We start from the raw sequence: 18,252 nt of genomic DNA on the forward strand, positions 1-18,252 counted from the left end.
AGCAAGTAAATGGGTATCAAAATGTTGAAGTTCCAAAAGCATATAAAGACAGCATAAAAGTAATCCATATGACTCCAGTGGTTTAATCCATGTATTCAGAAGTGATATGATTGGTGTGGGTGAGACCAGATCAATATTAAAGTCCTTTTTTACTATCAATCTCCACTTCCACTTTCATAATTTTGTTTTTGGCGATTCACATTCTTCATGCATAACGCCACCTACTGGGCAGGGAGCAGAATTTATAGTAAAACATGACTTAAATATTGATCTGTTTTACTTTTATGCTGCCTTTATGTGCTTTTTAAATCTTCAAAATGTTGGTACTCATTTACTTGCATTGAAAGGACCTAGAGCTGAAATATTCTTCTAAAAATTTTGTTTGTGTTCAGCAGAAGAAAGAAAGACATACACATCTGGGATGGCATGAAGGTGAGTATATGACGAGAGAATTTTCATTTTTGGGTGAACTATCCTTTTAAAGGGCATTATAGAGGATGGTGGTGTCCTACAGTGGCTCATCTCATTTACTGTGTAGGTACAGCCCTCTAGTGTTAAGCATGAGAGGTACTACCAATTCATTGTTTAAATTTCAAATTAGCACAGTCTTGATTTTGCATTTGTTTTTTTATTACATTTTGGATTACATAGGGGCAAAAAGAAAAAGGAATAAGAAATTAAACAAAAAAAAAAAAACAAGAACAATTACAAAATGATTCATCTGACTGCAAAGTATTCTCTAAGTGCTCAATAAGTAATGTCATAAAAGAAATGCCATTGTAACAAGCCATGACAGATGAATTCAGGTGACAATAGTTAATTTTACACTTAAATCCTTATGGTTAACTAAAAACTGTATTTATACTTTATGACTAGACATCTACTGCTTGTCTTGTAATATTCTTGTTGCTGCTCCCAAGGAAGATTTAGATGAATACAAACACTGTATCATTGCTGTCAGAGAAAAACCTTGATCTCTTTTTTGCTTTTCCTTAACAAAAATCACCCTACTGTATTCTAAAGGCTTACCTAAGAGCAAAGAATGAACTCTAAACAACAAAGACATTATCTACTTCTTGGATTTTGGAACTGCATAACACAACACATTCTTTTAAGAAAAGTCACTAATAATATTTAGTAGTTGATGTATAATTTACTCACTTGTTGCATTGGTAAAGAAATTATCCGGCAAAAAACAAAAATGGAAAAGTAATGTACACGTCCCTTGAAATAGGTAAAATGCATAGCTAAAATATTCAACAGATAGGAGAATCTGGAGGGTCTTGATGAATTGGCTCTGAAAATAGAGCCTTTAATGTATTATACAGATGAAGGAGGTGGGAATGGTATGAGAGAATGTCCAGATGGAAATAGATATGCTAATATATCAAGAGCAAAGAAATACTAAATGGAGCGAACAGATGTTTTACTCAGAGAGGTATGAAGTGCTTTTTTTTCCCTACAAACAGAGGGAGGTAACAAAAGAAGGTTCTAGGACCAACAAAACTGGAATGTTCCTGGAGCATAACCAAATCAGTCAAACACAGAGTAACATAAATTGACCAGTCTGATGCATTCACATTTCATAAATACAAAATGTAACCTAAAGGAAAAAGGTGGGCTTGACAAAGCATGCCAGTGTTGTCTAAGCACAAGGAAAAGCATAATACGTGAATATGATGCCCAACATGTAATTTCGCAACCACACAATTGTCTGCTAAAAATATATACAGTATAAAAGAACAAACAAGAACTATTTAACACGAATTATTTTCCAGTCCTGCCAAAGTTAAATCTCTGTGCTGCTTAAATACATGGAGAAACATTGCCAAAACTATTATTTTATTTTTTTCATTTAAAGATTGCATTTACAATTATTCTTGGATTCTAAGCTCTAAGCGTCTACCTGAATGATGATCCCGGTTCGAAAACTAAGCATCTACTCACAATTATCCTCTTTATAGCAAACAGTCTCTTGGTGCACGCCAAAACAGATGTCTTTGCATTAAATACATACTTCACAGACACATTAAAAACAATTCTAAGTGAAAAACAGAAAGTAAATCAAATGAAATACAAAAAGGTTCTGTTATGTACCACTGGTGTGTGTCTATGTTATAGTATGAAAGGGTTTTGTGAGTTAGTCTGTGAGTTTTTGAAAATGATCGTGGCTTACTTTTATTAAAGCTGTACAGTAGAAACCGAGCCAATAACCTGTCAACATAATATTGCTTTTTATTTTGAATTTGCCATTTCATGGCTTTGTCCATAGTACAGTAAAAGAAATAATAGCTTAGAATCATAGCTTAAGCACTTCTGTTTGTATAGGTTGTTGATTATCACTTCATTCAATTGGGATAATGTAGTGGTTGTGCTGGTGTTGCTATTTAAGACAGTATTTTTCATCTAATAGCTGCTTACAGTTCTACGTGGTTGGACTATCTGAACTTCGAGCAATCGATCCTGCCTTAGGATTCATAGCGAGCAGGATATTTGCGAGGTAGACTACCACCAATTGCGTAGACTTGGTTGAAATTGTTTGTCACAGAGTTAGAGGAAGGCTATTCCACTACTAACAGAAGAAGAACTACAGAGGAAAACAGATAAACTTCCATCCTGAGTCTGCTGTGCTTGTGTACGTGCATCTATGTGGGACTTCCTCGCAATGTTTATGGCTCTCCGATGCTAGATGTCTTTTTCTTCACAAGATTAAGACACAGATGACAACTCCAACTTCCTGTAGACAAAACACAGAGATACTAGCATTACTCCACTGGAATGGACTCATTATGTGAGTATGTGTATATGTCTGAGTGCACGGCTATTTGTGTATCAGTCTGTTTGTCCATGCTGTGTATATTAGTGTTTTGTCAATTTAGAAACTATTTAGTCTATTGATATTATTAAAGCATAAAATCACTTGAGGTTGTGACAGTTATTTTACAGTCATTCTACCATACTTAGCATTACAGTGTAATTACTGTAAAGCACAGCCTACTTGCTTTAATAAAATGGTGGCAACAGAAATATAGTAAAAGATACCAATGTTCAATTAGTTACTATATTTATTAATAATAATAATAATAATAATAATAATAATGAATACAGCTCACTAACTCTAGACTGTTTGCTGTTGCCAAGCAACAATTATACAGAATTCAACTGACATGATCACAGGTGTATATTCATAATGGCTTCGAATGGTACTCTTCCAATCTTCTTAGCGTGTGCATTGCATGCCAAGTCACTGGATTGCTTCATCAGCAGCTCTTCTCATTTAGAGCTGTTACTATCTATTTTATTATTAGTTACCCCAAGAAATGGCTTGATGAGCACATTTTTCCTTACTGTGCTGATGTATTTTCAATTGAAATAGGAAGATGTAGTTGGACATATGAAAGGACTTGTTTCTTTAATAAAATAAAAAAAAGCCAATTGCCTTGAGTTTTTACATCACAGCTCAGAACCATGATCTGAACCATGATATAGGCAGGTGGTATTAGGGGGAGGGACATTCTCATTCTTGAAAGCATTTGATTTGACAAAAATCTGTGTAGTGCAAGATGAGTCATCAATATTTTTGGACTGTTTTAATATAAGTGAAAGATGTATGTATATTTTCAATGTGTTAATACTGGTAAAAGTTAGTTTTGTCAACTTTAAGAGTACACTAGCAAATAAATGGCCTCAAAGCTGACAGGGACTTTTTATTCCGCAGATCTATCGCACTGTGAATTCGGCAACAGTAGTTCAACAGTAGTTCACTGCCCCCTAGTGGCCAAAGCTGAAAGTGTTGCTGAACAAATGGAGAAGGATATAGCTGCAGGATTTGCTCCAAAAAGGGGTGGAAGCTCCAAACCGCCATTAAAGATTTAGGGAGCCCCTTACCTAACCCTTTCCCTAACCTTAAAGTGACGCCCCCTTTTGGAGGGGGTGCAACCACCTTTTGGAGTAACCCCGCCCTATTTTGGAGATTCCAACCCCATTTGGAGGTCTCTGGCCTCAGCTATACCTTCCTGAACAAATGGGCAAATATGAGCTCCAGTTTCTAGGTGAAATGTCGGACTGTATTTTTAATTGTAAATGATGTAATACAGTCAACTGGAATGCATATTAATTAACCCTACACCCTAACTCAAACCCCAACACTAAATCTAACCATCAGTGGAGTAAATATGTAATTTTAGAGTGAAAATGCAACCTCTGAGTCCAGCTCACCATTGTTTATATGAATGCAATGACTTCCTGGTTTCCATGGGACCAGCACCCATGTCTCGGATTTTGCTCGCACAACACGCTATCAGTAGTGCTAGAGGGAAAGGTTTGAAGCTTTGAATTGATGCAAAAATGCCTGATGGGGGATGGCACTTCTCAGTAATTTGGCAGAAGTTGGTTGATCAGGGTATATGAACTTTCGGAAGAAACATGTCGATTTCCTGTGTGATCATGTTGTTTACTAAGTTGTTATTAGCTGCTTTGATGTGAACTTACCCTCAGGTGGCTGTGTCATGGGAGGCTTGAGGCAGAACATGTGATATCCTCGATCACAGTCATCACAGAACAGAAGCTGATCCTACAAACACAGAACATCACCAAACTGTTAGCTCATGCTCATACAAACTCACACTCAGCCATTTGAGGGGGTTGTCAGAGGAAGCTGCACACAGTTTGACACTTGAATATTAACAGAACGGTGTGTTAATGATGTCATATGTACACACTCTTAAAGAATCCTGAGACATGCGTTTTGAAAATCTTGTGTGAGATATGGCATAGGCCTATACAATATCATCTAAAAAGTATTTCCCTATTCTCCTCAAACACTACAGAGTTCTATACAAGGAAAGAGATGATTATATATTCCTATATTTGGATTTCAAGACTCACATCGTTCTCTGAGGTGCCACACAGACTGCAAGATTTACACTCAATACACTGCCACCGATATGTCTGCACAGCCTGCATCATGTTGTCTGTGAACTGTAGGCATGAAGGGTGGCCTGGTAAGAGAGAAAAAGAGAGGATGAAAGAAAAACAATCAGATGGAAAGAAGTGTAACTTAATTTAGTCATTAAAAACGATTACATTTTTTCCATGATGTACATCACATGTAATTTAGGTAACATTTTACAATAAGGTTGTATATGTTAACATTAGCTAACGCAACAGTCAAAGTTAAAATTGAACAATAGTTTTATGGCATTTATTAAAGGAATGTTCTGTGTTCAATACAAATTAAGTTCAATCGACAGCTTTTGTTGCATAATGGTAATCACCACAAAGAAAAATAAAATAAAAAATTTGACATCCCTTGTTTAATAAAAAAAAATCTGAGTTACAGTAAGGCACTTACATTAAAAGTGAATGGGGCCAATTGTAAATGAAAATACTCACTATTTAAAAGTATAGCCCCAAAACGTACACATTAAACATGTCAACATGATGTGATAAATCACTCACTAACCTTTTCTATGTAAAGATATATTCAAAATGACAACTTTGTTGCCATGCTGATGCAATGCTGGTAAACCCTCTAGGCGATTTTATCACTAAAATGTTTACATCTTGTGGCTATATTTTTCAAATGGTATTTAATGTTTTTTGTACTGGCCCCATTCACTACCATTGTAAGTGCCTTACTTAGACAGACAGACAGACTAAAGACGGGAACATGAACAGAAAACCCACGTAATTATGCACAATCTGTGTTGAACGAATAAACTACTTTTTCTTTAAAACACCTCCACCTTCTGCTCTCTTCTCCATACATAGAGACAGGGTCATGTGAGCACAGGTCTGGAAAATGGCAGATGGAAACACGCCTGATTTAATGTGTTCCATTTTATATGATATGAAAGGATTCTTTAAAGATTCACCCAGTCATTTTTAGTTAATATTGTACTGGCCAATATGGCTGTAGTCTTGGACATATACTGACATCTAGCAGCATGGATACATTATGATGCAAAAGCCATAGATTACAGTTACTGATGCACTGCAGAAGTGATTCTTCAGTCAGATTAATTTATTCTGTGAACAAATGTGTCCAATAACAGGGGGGTTACCAAGATAAAGTGAATCTGGCCCATGAGGTGACCCGCTGGATGTGAAATAAAACATAATTTATTAGGCTATACTGATATGACTGGACTCTTCACCTCAAGTAAGTGTGCATCATTTTAGAGATATTTTTAATGTGTAAAACATTTTAAATTATGGAAAAATTAGTTCATATATAATACATACTATAATGACCTGTTATTTATGTTGTATTTAATGCTCCTAAAGATACAATTAAACTAACTATATACAGTTGTGCTCAAAAGTTTGCATACCCTGGCAGAAATTGTGACATTTTGGTATTGATTTTGAAAATATGACTGATCATGCAAAAAAACTTTTATTTAAGGATAGTGATCATATGAAGCCATTTATTATCACATAGTTGTTTGGCTCCTTTTTAAATTATAATGATAACAGAAATCACCCAAATGGCCCTGATCAAAAGTTTATATACCCTTGAATGTTTGGTCTTGTTATAGACACACAAGGTGACATACACAGGTTTAAATGGCAATTAAAGTTTAATTTCCCACACCTGTGGCTTTTAAAATTGCAATTAGTGTCTGTGTATAAATAGTCAATGAGTTTGTTAACTCTCACGTGGATGCACTGAGCAGGCTAGATACTGAGCCATGGGGAGCAGAAAAGAACTGTCAAAAGACCTGCGTAACAAGGTAATGGAACTTTATAAAAATGGAAAAGGATATAAAAAGATATCCAAAGCCTTGAAAATGCCAGTCAGTACTGTTCAATCACTTATTAAGAAGTGGAAAATTCGGGGATCTCTTGATACCAAGCCAAGGTCAGGTAGACCTAGAAAGATTTCAGCCACAACTGCCAGAAGAATTGTTCGGGATACAAAGAAAAACCCACAGGTAACCTCAGGAGAAATACAGGCTGCTCTGGAAAAAGACGGTGTGGTTGTTTCAAGGAGCATGTATCCCGAACAATTCTTCTGGCAGTTGTGGCTGAAATCTTTCTAGGTCTACCTGACCTTGGCTTGGTATCAAGAGATCCCCGAATTTTCCACTTCTTAATAAGTGATTGAACAGTACTGACTGGCAATTTCAAGGCTTTGGATATCTTTTTATATCCTTTTCCATCTTTATAAAGTTCCATTACCTTGTTACGCAGGTCTTTTGACAGTTCTTTTCTGCTCCCCATGGCTCAGTATCTAGCCTGCTCAGTGCATCCACATGAGAGTTAACAAACTCATTGACTATTTATACACAGACACTAATTGCAATTTAAAAAGCCACAGGTGTGGGAAATTAACCTTTAATTGCCATTTAAACCTGTGTGTGTCACCTTGTGTGTCTGTAACAAGGCCAAACATTCAAGGGTATGTAAACTTTTGATCAGGGCCATTTGGGTGATTTCTGTTACCATTATGATTTAAAAAGGAGCCAAACAACTATGTGATAATAAATGGCTTCATATGATCACTATCCTTAAATAAAAGACAGTTTTTTTGCATGATCATTCATATTTTCAAAATCAATGCCAAAATTTCACAATTTCTGCCAGGGTGTGCAAACTTTTGAGCACAACTGTAATTTAATTTGTGTTCCTGTCTTCTGTCCTTAAAACAAACAAAGAGTAATTAATAAAAAGTAAAATGTTTAATGTTTTTTCAGTAACAAAGTCCAATGATATTCAGTCTGCTATTTGGAGTAACAGGACTCAGCAGCTACCACAGCATGGATGACAAGTTGCATAAGTATACATGTTCAGTGTTTGCGTGGTTTGTGCCAGGTTTACGAGGCCATAGGTCTGCATGACACAGAAGCAGTTCCAAGCATCATCTCTAATTATGTTGCACTTTGGCTCATTAAATGAGAGGCTAGATATAGACATTGGGAAAAATAGCATTAGAAGCTGTTATTGAACACCTTTTGTTAGACTCCAACAATTTGTGGGCTTATATAAATTATACAATATCTTAATAAATTATATTATTATTTTCATAAAATGAACACCCTAAAATAGAGACAAGATGAAAGCATTAATAAGTAACATTTTTCAATTTCAATTCAAAAGAGACAGAGGAGTTCACTGTGACAATAAATAGAAGAGCTTTTAAAGAGCAAATATACCTCATTTAGAACATGGACACAATGAAATACCCCCATATTAACTGGGTGATGTTACTATAAGTGATGTGTATTGTGCCTTTATTGCATGTATTCTGTTTTCTAGTTCACATTTACTGCATTTTCCCATTGAAATTAGGAAGCTTTATGCGCTTGCAATCCAGTGTATTATTTGCAGTTTAGACAGTTGAGTTGATCCTCAAAGCTTTGTCATCCTCTAACAGACATGAATGGTCCAGATGTGATTTTATGTGTAAAACGAAGTCTTCATAACCATCATATGATCATTGGAATCATTGCATATTTGCAACAGTTATGCCTGTCCTTAAAAATGAAAAAAAGCTGAAGTGTGTAATTTTTTTTTATGTTAACATACTTTCTCCATAAAACAACTATACGTAATTTATTCATAAGATAATTTTCCAGAAACGTGTCAACATTAGCTCTCTGGCGCTACCAAAACCTTGCACTGTTTGTGCATCCCGACAAGCCCAACACAACATGATTGTCTCATCAGATGGGAGGACAGTTATGAAAACCTGTTTGTAAACAATCATTCTTTTGTTTTAAATTCCGTTTGGTGGCGCTAGTGGTGCAGAAATTACACACTTCAGGTTTAAAAGGATAGTTCACCCAAAAATGAAAATGCTCTTATCATTTACTCACCATCATGCCATCCCAGATGTGTCTAACTTTCTTTCTTCAGCAGAACACAAAGATTTTTTGAAAAATATATTCAGCTATGTAGGTCCATACAATGCAAGTGAATGGTGATCAGACCTTTGTAGCTCCAAAAATCACATAAAGGAAAGAAAAGTAATTCATATGACACCAGTGGTTAAATCCATATCTTCAGAAGCAATTTAACAGGTGTGGGTGAGAAACAGAACAATATTTAAGTATTTTTTTTACTCTAAATCTCCACATTACATTTCACCACATGTGACTTTCAGATGTAAAAGTGAAAGTGGAGATTTATGGTAAAAAAAAAAAAAAAGGACTTAAGTTTTGAACTGTTTCTCACCCACACCTATATTATATTGCTTCTGAAGATATGGATTTAACCACTGGAGTCTTATGGATTACTTCTATGCTTCCTTTATGTAATTTTTGGAGCAACAAAGGTATGATCACCATTCACTTGCATTGTATGGGCCTACAATGCTGAGATATTCTACTAAAAATCTTTGTGTTCAGCAGAAGAAAGAAAGTCATAAACATCTGTGATGGTATGAGAGTGAGTAAATGATGAGAGAATTTTCATTTTTGGGTGAACTATCCCTTTAAGAGCTTCCTGAATATGATCTGAAAATAGCCAATCCTAACAATAGGTCACGCTTTTGTTTACGCAACAAAAATAGGGAGAGGCCAAGAAAAATGTATCCTCCAGCAAACTGATTTTAAATTATTATTATTATTTTTAATAGCTGTCCTAAGAATGGAGGAGAGATGGACAGTTAAATGCCTATTGGCTCTTACCTCTCTGCAAACTGTCCTCCCTTCCCTCTGGATCCAATCAGGGCCTGGCCTCAGCCCATTCTCTGCCTCTCCATTGGACTCTGAGCCAAATCTCGTGATCCCTTTCTTTGCAAATATTGTATTTATCCAGAGGTAGGAGAAGAAAAAAAAAAAACCCTCTTCACTAGCCGACCTACAGACACATGTTGAGTATTTCCTCCTTTTAAGATCTTGATGTTAAGTTTGCAATTCTTTAATTTGTACTTCTAAAGTGAATCTCCACATAGGCATTCTATCTTACAGTACATGGCGATATGTTATCATGTCCACACATTGTTAATGTCCCTGCAAATTTCCATAACGGAAAATAGTCCGACAGAAATGGCTCATCCGTCCAATAACTAACACTTCTCAGTATACAGAAGTGTGACACAATAAAAACAACATTCCTTAATTTAGAAAAGGCTGCAGCTTGTTTATGAAAACAATTCCTGAAGTTAATGTTGTGACTGAAGTTGTGAACCCATTATTCATTCTGCCACAAAAACAAAACGGAAGAAAAAAAAAAGAAAAAAACAGGCAGCAGATGTTTTTCAGTTTCAGTGCTTTTGATTTTTCCTTTGTCTATCTGCACTGAGGTGAGCCTGTGCTGTCATCGGACAGAAGCCCGTCCAGGTCATCCTCCTCAAAGCCGTGAAAGGTGGACGCCTCACTTTCGGATGTGTCGCCAAACATGTCCAGAACTCCACCCGTCCTCCTCTTGGCCCTGGTCCTGCCGACGCGATCAGCTGACATGCATGACGGACATATCAGCATCAAGGTGGAAACACACACAAGTAACACTGCAGTCAGCTAGGACTCACACTCCTCTCAGCTTGGACAACTTGCAGTACTTGCAGATATTCAATGTTTAAATTAGGGGATTACGTCTTGCGTGTCTGCATTTCCAATTGCCTGGATATGTAAATGTTAGTGAGTGTACATAAAAATTGATGCGTCTTAATACCATTTTTTATGTATCATGAAACTTTTAATCAATCTATTACTGAAGAATACATTCTTTGGTCTCTCCCTGTGCTTGCTATACCTTTCAGATATGAGCAGTCAATGGATAACACAGCCAAGAAAGAAAAAAAACAAACAATGGAAGCATGTGAGCAACATAAAATTGTCCAAGTGAACTGAGATAGCTGATGACTGATAATGCCCTAAACAGTTTAAGGGACAGTTCACTGAAAAAAAAAAAAAAAAAAAGTTTTATCATAATTTACTCTCCCGAATGTTGTCCCAAACCTGCAATATTTCTTTCTTATTTTTTCCATGGGGCATGAAGAGGGATGTTAGGCTGTATGTTAGAGACTGACAGCCTCAGTCCCCATTCACTTTCATGCATCTATTTCTCCATTCAAATGAAAATGAATGGGACCGAGGCTGTCAGTCCCTAACATTCTTGGGGTTGTGTGGGTTTTTAACGAATTTACAATTTGGGTCAAGTAACTCTTTAAGAACTTTAAGCACATTAAAATGGACAGTTCACCCCAAAATGAGAATTCTGTCATCATTTATTCTCCCTCATGCTGTTCCAAACCCATGACTTTCTTTCTGCTTCGGAATACAAAAGGAGATTTTAGGCAGAATGACAGCCTCAGTCACCGTTTCATCATTTACAAAGACAGTTCATTCTATGGTAAAAAGATGTATTGAAAGTGAATGGTGACCAATGTCAGAAAATAACTTTTCCATTAAGGGGCAACATTTGAATTTTGTACCCTGTATTGGAATCTCAGGCGCTTTTTTATTTTTATTTTTGTACTTTTCTGAGGGCATACGTTTTTTAAATAATATTAAAAAAAATACTGTGCATCAACCTTTTATGTCAGACACTTCAATTTAATCAATTTACGAACATAAATTATCAATCTGAAATCATTCGATTTTAAATTTAATGAAATAATATGTATACCTAGGCCTACAGCAGATTATTAAGAAACAATTCCTCACATTTTGAATTTGTCACTTTTGATGGCATTTTTGCCCTGAGCCCCCTTAATTTCTGACGCTGATGGTGACTGAGGCTTTCAGACCCTAACATCTCATTTTGTGTTCCATGGAAGAAAGTAAGTTTTTGAAACAACAAGAGGGTGAGTAAATGATAAGAGAATTTTTATTTTTGAGTGAATGATAATAATTTAGAGTTTGATAATAATTTAAGGAAATAAATGTGGGTCAGTTGACCTTTCCAGGACCATTTGCCAGCAAGAGCACATAAATAAGACACAAGCACTAAAAGAAATGAAGAGAGAGCAAAGCTGAAATCACCGGCCAAAAGTCTAGATATAAACTCACACTGGGAGTATGTTTACTTGCACTAATTTCTGTCCAATTTAGCAGTCCCATACAAATATTAGTTTGCATGTTCATTACATGTATTCCGAACAAAACTTCTGTGCATGCGAAGAGCGTCAGTCGCTCTTCTATTTAACAAATTATTTTAGGTCTACACCACCCTTTTCAATCAGATGGAAATTTCATTCGGATCAACTGAAGTGTTTACATGAAGGTTTTTTTTAGTCCAAATGAGCTATCAGTCTTATTATCAACTGATTATTAGGCTGCATGTAAACGTAGCTGCTAAAAGGTTTGGGTGGCACATCTACGGTACACTTACAAACACATTGCACATTATCATCTAAATGTGTGCATCAGACAAATGTGCTGTTTTCCAATGCAAATTAGATTTGATGGAAATGGAAGTGATCATAACTGCAGAAACTTAGAGCTTATCCACATCCTTTATACTCGGCAAAACTTTTCAAAAACTTAATTTAACTTAATTGTCTAAATTAGATGTTACGTTTGAAATCATCTAGGCATCAGTCTTGCACAATGCCATGACTCCATGTGTGCTTGCCTTCATAAATTATAAATGTAACCTTTGGCTGTTTTCTGTCCTTGTCGTAAACGACTAATGGGTCAATGTGTCAAGTTAAGAGTAAAAACACACCTCGCAAGCTTAAGGAATACTTGAAACAAAGTTTTGTAATCAGCACAAAACATTTAACTGTATTCCATCACAGTTATATAAAACATTATGTAATCAGATTACTATATCACTCATATGTGTGCTCCAGGAGTAATCCTGTGTAATTCCCACGGCAGATTCACTGAATTACACCTGAGGCGACCTGTTTGACGGGGAGACTATTGGATGGACTCGGATGAAAGGGCAGCCGGTGGACTTTATGGTGCCCCCCCTAGGGTATGATGCTGTGCCCATAGTAATTAACCACAGTAATGAGGAGCCATTCATAGTCTTACCTAAGCTTGTGACATTGCACTCTAAATATAAAGGCAAATTTATAAGTCTGGACCTTCAAGATTTAAGGACAAATTATGGACAAAGTTTTTCTCCTGTGCAATATATGTTCTGTTCAAAAGATGTTTGATATTAGGAAAAAATATTTTCACTAGCACAGTCCCAACTCAGTATAGTGGTCCATTCATAGATACATTCAGAACATTATAACTATTCCTACAGATATAAGCTGTTAATTAAAATAGTTCAATTTGATTTCATATAGCATCCCAAAGTAAAAAATGATGTGTTGAATTCAAGATGTTCCAGATACTTAGATGATGAAAAATAATTCATATACAATGTACTGGTAAACATGAAATGATATTAAGTAATTATGTTATATATTTATTAATTGCAATTATGTAATGAACCAGCTTCAAGCATATGAATGACTGTATACATCAGTCACCACCGAAGACCATTTTTGACCCAGGAAAGACCTGTATTACATGTGGAATAGACCTCGCTGGTTTCGTGTTTAAACCTCTGATACAGTTGCCAGCCCATCTCATTTCAATGACCACATTATTTTGTCATTCTAAGATAAAACAGAGCCATTGTCCTGGTAACATTGTTTTGTCATCAGGTTACTATTGCTTACCTTTTGTCTTTATATGCATATGTGGTAACTACAATAATCGGATTGTTACTTTTATTTTATGGTCTTCAGATGGTTACTGATTTCATTTTTCATTTGTAATTAGTAATTTGTACTGCAACTGTAAACCTTACCATCTCTGTCCACTTGTTGCTATTAAACAACATATTTCTAATTGCCAGGTTTTTAAAAAAAAAAACTAAAAAAAACACCAAGGCAGATAAAGCATATGCTCTGAACAACAGCATCAAAGCTGTGGAATTGCTCTTATCTGTTAACGACTGCTGGTTTTAAGTTCACCGATTAAGCCTTTCCCTGTTTTAAATCACATTGTTAATGGTAACTCTCCATTAAAATGCCTTTGTCCTGTGAGTTGTCCTGTGTCTGGGATCAAAGTCTGCGTTTGACATGCCTATGCCAATCTGTAACCAAGTCAACATAAACTAAATTCTATAAAAAGACCAGAGAAACAAATAAACAAACATGCTCTGGCAAAAAAACAAAACAAAACAAAAAAACACGAAAAGATGGGATATGCACAAACAAGCTGGTGAAATGTAATATTGATTCAATCATTTAAGATTTTGGGGGATTTTTTAAATACTTAATTTCTCTTGGTGGATTCATACATAATTCAGTTTATGTGCTTTTAATTTACTCAACAAAATAGGCAAATTAAAATAATTGCTATCATCATTTCTGGGAAATCAGATTGATTTAATTATTTGGCGGTTTTCTGTTGTCAAATGTGTATACAGTATTTGTGGTTGACCAACCCCCTAACTTGACCACTTTTAACCTTTTTTAAACCAAGAATGATGTGTGTGTATGCATTTCTGCCCCTTTTTATACTAACCTTTTAATACTAAGTTTGGTTTAACTTTACTACCTCAGTCACCTATGTCCTTGCAATTTGTACTCAAAAACATACAGCTGCTGTAATCTGGTCCATTTTAGAACACTATAGACATTTACATTGGTCAAAGAGAGAGAGCAGGAAATCTCTCAGTGCCACCACAACCTGTACTGTTTGTTTTTTTGTTTTATTCAATACTAGCCTCTGAAAATCTAAAAAAAAAAAAAAATGATATTCTTAATATAAACTTGATTATTAAATGGCTAAACCATAATAAACACCGTATAGGTCTCCCTCAGTGTGAGATGAAGACAAGATGAAGGTGAAAATACTATTGTTAATCTAACATGGGCAGATACTGTAACTGAGTAATAGAGAATACAGTGAAGTGGGACTCACCAGAGCGGCCACAGTCTGAGCAGGAAACCAGCTCCTCAGCTTGGCCTGTCTTCCTGTTGGAACCTGAGTCTCCCAGACAGAAGTCACAGTAGTCATTGGGAATGATTGTGCCATCAGGCCCTTTCTGTGCTGTAAAAATAGCACAGATTAAAACAAAAGGAAGAGAGCATCATAGCAGAATAATGTTATCAATGGCTCTATTCCAAACTTCTGTGAGCAGTCTACTAAGATGCATAAGCTTGCACCTGACAGGCTGTTCCAAACAGTATGTAGCAAATTTATGCTGCCTTAAGGGCCGTTCACAATGAATGGTTTTTGCGTCCGTCTGTACTGTTTTTCAATAGCTTTTCTATGTAAACATGCGATAGACAAATGTCTTTGACCGTTGCACCACGTCTTGCTGTTTTTGTAGTGTCTCACACAAAAATGCCATGTTTTTTAGATGTCCTGTCAAGTTAAAAAGCTGTTAAATTGTTGAAAAATGCATCTCGTGACACCTGCATTCTGTTCTGTTACTTGTCCCACATCTACATTCTTTTAGCGCAAGAATGTGTTTGGACATTTATCAGATAAATAATTTTGCTAAGATTTAATAGTACAATAGTACAATTTTAAATACAACCTTTTATGGGGGGTTGTCCCTCTAGATCTGCCTCGAACCCCCCCCCCCCGACTGACAGCGAAACAATCAAGGGGCACTCTGCCCCCAGGACTGACAGCAAAACGATCAACGTTGCCCTCCTAAACATACAAGTGCCCCACCAAAGATCGCATCCCACTACCCTTGATTCTGACAGCTTACTAGTATTCTTAATACACTCCATGTTCTCAGTTGGGCGAGTTGGGTATCGGAACAGGTCCCAGATATGAAACATTTGTTTTAACAATAAAAGTTATATTTCTTACGTTTGTGGTTCTCTGGGTGGACAGGAGGAGACTGGGGTATTACAGTTTCTCGCTCTTCCTCACCCTCCTCTTCAGCGAGGTGAGTATGGGCGTAGTGGTAGCTTAGTCCAGGGCGGTTTTTGTAACGCTTTCCACAAACTAAGATAAAGAACATCAGTTGAATGAGATTCAAACCACTTAACAAATTTAATTCAGTCTCAACTAATGTTAAGCCACTCTAATGATCAAACTGGGATGTTAACACATTCACAAAGTGACTAGCAGTGGAGGCAAAATGCTATCACAAAATATACACAGCATGTTTCCAGCCAGTGAGAGAGACATGGGTGTAAGAGCTGTGTTCAAGGCACAGTATTAGCACTGCAACACCACAGTGAGTCTTCAACACCTCTAAAGTATGCTAAACAGACAGAACACCTACAGGTGCTTCTAAGCATTGCTCCACACACTCTGCAATGACTGTGACGGTAAATTGCAGGTGTGATAGAAGCAGAATCTTAAACATAAAGGTAGGCTTGTCCATTACTTATATATTTAACCAGATACAGGTTCCAGATGGTCAACTATGAGATTATCAAACAGTGTCAATGTATATGGATATACTGTAGAATAATTATGGCTTGCTCTTACTAAACATCTTAGCTTAAATGGTCATATTCTGTAAACCTCAGCATAGAGCACATATCTTCTTCTCTACAGTATGCCAATGAGAGACATATGTATTATACAGGTCAAGCAAGATGGAGTAAATATGTCAAGCATCTGTAGGTTGCAGACTGCAATACTAGCATGGTACGCACAATATTTTCACTCTGAACGTAACACTAATAGATTCATACACTACAAATCTATAAATAAGGATAAACAAACAGTACCCTGAAGAAGGAATGTATATGTATCTAAAATAGATCCCTACTACAGTAGGAGGCTCTTCTTATGTCTAACTAGGATTTGTAAAAATAATAACTAAACAACTGAACTTCCCACAAGTCACAAGTTGATTTAGATTAATTTCAAAACATAGGTTTACAGTATGTCAAGGATTTTAACATATTTTCACTATACACTGGCAGCCAAAAGTTAGGAATAATGTACATATTTTGCTCTTATGCAAAGAAATTGGTACTTTTATTCATCAAAGTGGCATTCAACTGATCACGATGTATAGCCAGGACATTAATAACATGAAAAATTACTATTACAATTTGAAAGAAATGCTCAGAACTTCTTAAACTACTTCAAAGAGTTCTCATCAAAAAATCCTCCACGTGCAGCAATGACAGTTTTGCAGATCCTTGGCATTCTAGCTGTCAGTTTGTCCATATACTCAGGTGACATTTCACCCCACGCTTCCTGTAGCACTTGCCATAGATGTGGCTGTCTTGTCGGGCACTTCTCACGCACCTTACAGTCTAGCTGATCCCACAAAAGCTCAATGGGATTAAGATCCATAACACTCTTTTCCAGTTATCTGTTGTCCAATGTCTGTGTTTCTTTGCCCACTCTAACCTTTTCTTTTTGTTTTTCTGTTTTAAAAGTGGCTTTTTCTTTGCAATTCTTCCCATAAGGCCTGCACCCGAGTCTTCTCTTGAACTGAAACTGGTGTTGAGTGGGTAGAATTCAATGAAGCTGTCAGCTGAGGACATGTGAGGCGTCTATTTCTCAAACTAGAGACTTTGATGTACTTATCCTCTTGTTTAGTTGTACATCTGGGCCTTCCACATCTCTTTCTGTCCTTGTTAGAGCCAGTTGTCCTTTGTCTTTGAAGACCGTAGTATACACCTTTGTATGAAATCTTCAGTTTTTTGGCAATTTCAAGCATTGTATAGCCTTCAATCCTCAAAACAATGATTGACTGATGAGTTTCTAGAGAAAGCTGTTTCTTTTTTGCCATTTTTTACCTAATATTGACCTTAAGACATGCATACTATTGCATACTGTGGCAACTCAAAAACAAACACAAAAGACAATGTTAAGTTTCATTTAATGAACCAAATAGCTTTTAACTGTGTTTGATATAAAGGCAAGTGATTTTCTAGTACAAAATTAGCAATTTAGCATGATTACTCAAGGATAAGGTGTTGGAGTGATAGCTGCTGGAAATGGGATCTGTCTAGATTTGTTCAAAAATGACTTTTTTCAAATAGTGATGGTGCTGTTTTTTTACATCAGTAATGTCCTGACTATACTTTGTGATCAGTTGAATTCCACTTTGGTGAATAAAAGTACCAATTTCCTTCCGAAACAGCAAAATCTGTACATTATTCCAAACTTTTGGCTGCCAATATTTTTTTGATTACCTCAAAGACAACATGAAAAAGGAATCTTTTTAATTTAACTTTTTTTTTTTCTGGTGTTATTGTGAAAGTTCATTAATCTGCGTTATTTTAAAAATCTTTCATCAAAATGTAACAACTTTCTTCACCTCTGAAATGACTTTTCTATTGACGTAAACAAGAGCAAGCAAGGAAAAATAATATTAATTAAAAATATAAAAGCCTATACTTTTTCCATTTCCAGT

General features: G+C 36.1%; 1 protein-coding gene across 8 annotated transcripts in view; it reads right to left on the reverse strand.

The window, feature by feature from the left end:
• Positions 1-1,825: 1,825 nt before the first annotated feature.
• The window catches only part of LOC127416467 (zinc finger protein DPF3-like), a 45,511-nt gene continuing 29,084 nt past the window's right edge, over positions 1,826-18,252 (reverse strand). For 5 of the 8 annotated variants that reach the window (XM_051655853.1, XM_051655855.1, XM_051655854.1 and 2 more), the window contains 5 exons: positions 15,732-15,869; positions 14,826-14,954; positions 4,888-5,000; positions 4,492-4,573; positions 1,826-2,737 (listed from right to left, as the gene is read on the reverse strand). In XM_051655853.1, coding sequence (XP_051511813.1) covers positions 2,670-2,737; positions 4,492-4,573; positions 4,888-5,000; positions 14,826-14,954; positions 15,732-15,869 — 530 coding nt within the window. In that variant the 3' untranslated portion in view covers positions 1,826-2,669. Of the gene's footprint in view, positions 2,738-4,491; positions 4,574-4,887; positions 5,001-9,635; positions 10,403-14,825; positions 14,955-15,731; positions 15,870-18,252 lie in introns of those variants that run through there. The other 3 variants (XR_007893108.1, XR_007893110.1, XR_007893109.1) reach the window with 2 other exon arrangements.

This window comes from Myxocyprinus asiaticus, chromosome 25 (assembly GCF_019703515.2).
Source record: "Myxocyprinus asiaticus isolate MX2 ecotype Aquarium Trade chromosome 25, UBuf_Myxa_2, whole genome shotgun sequence".
NCBI classification, from domain to species: domain Eukaryota; kingdom Metazoa; phylum Chordata; class Actinopteri; order Cypriniformes; family Catostomidae; genus Myxocyprinus; species Myxocyprinus asiaticus.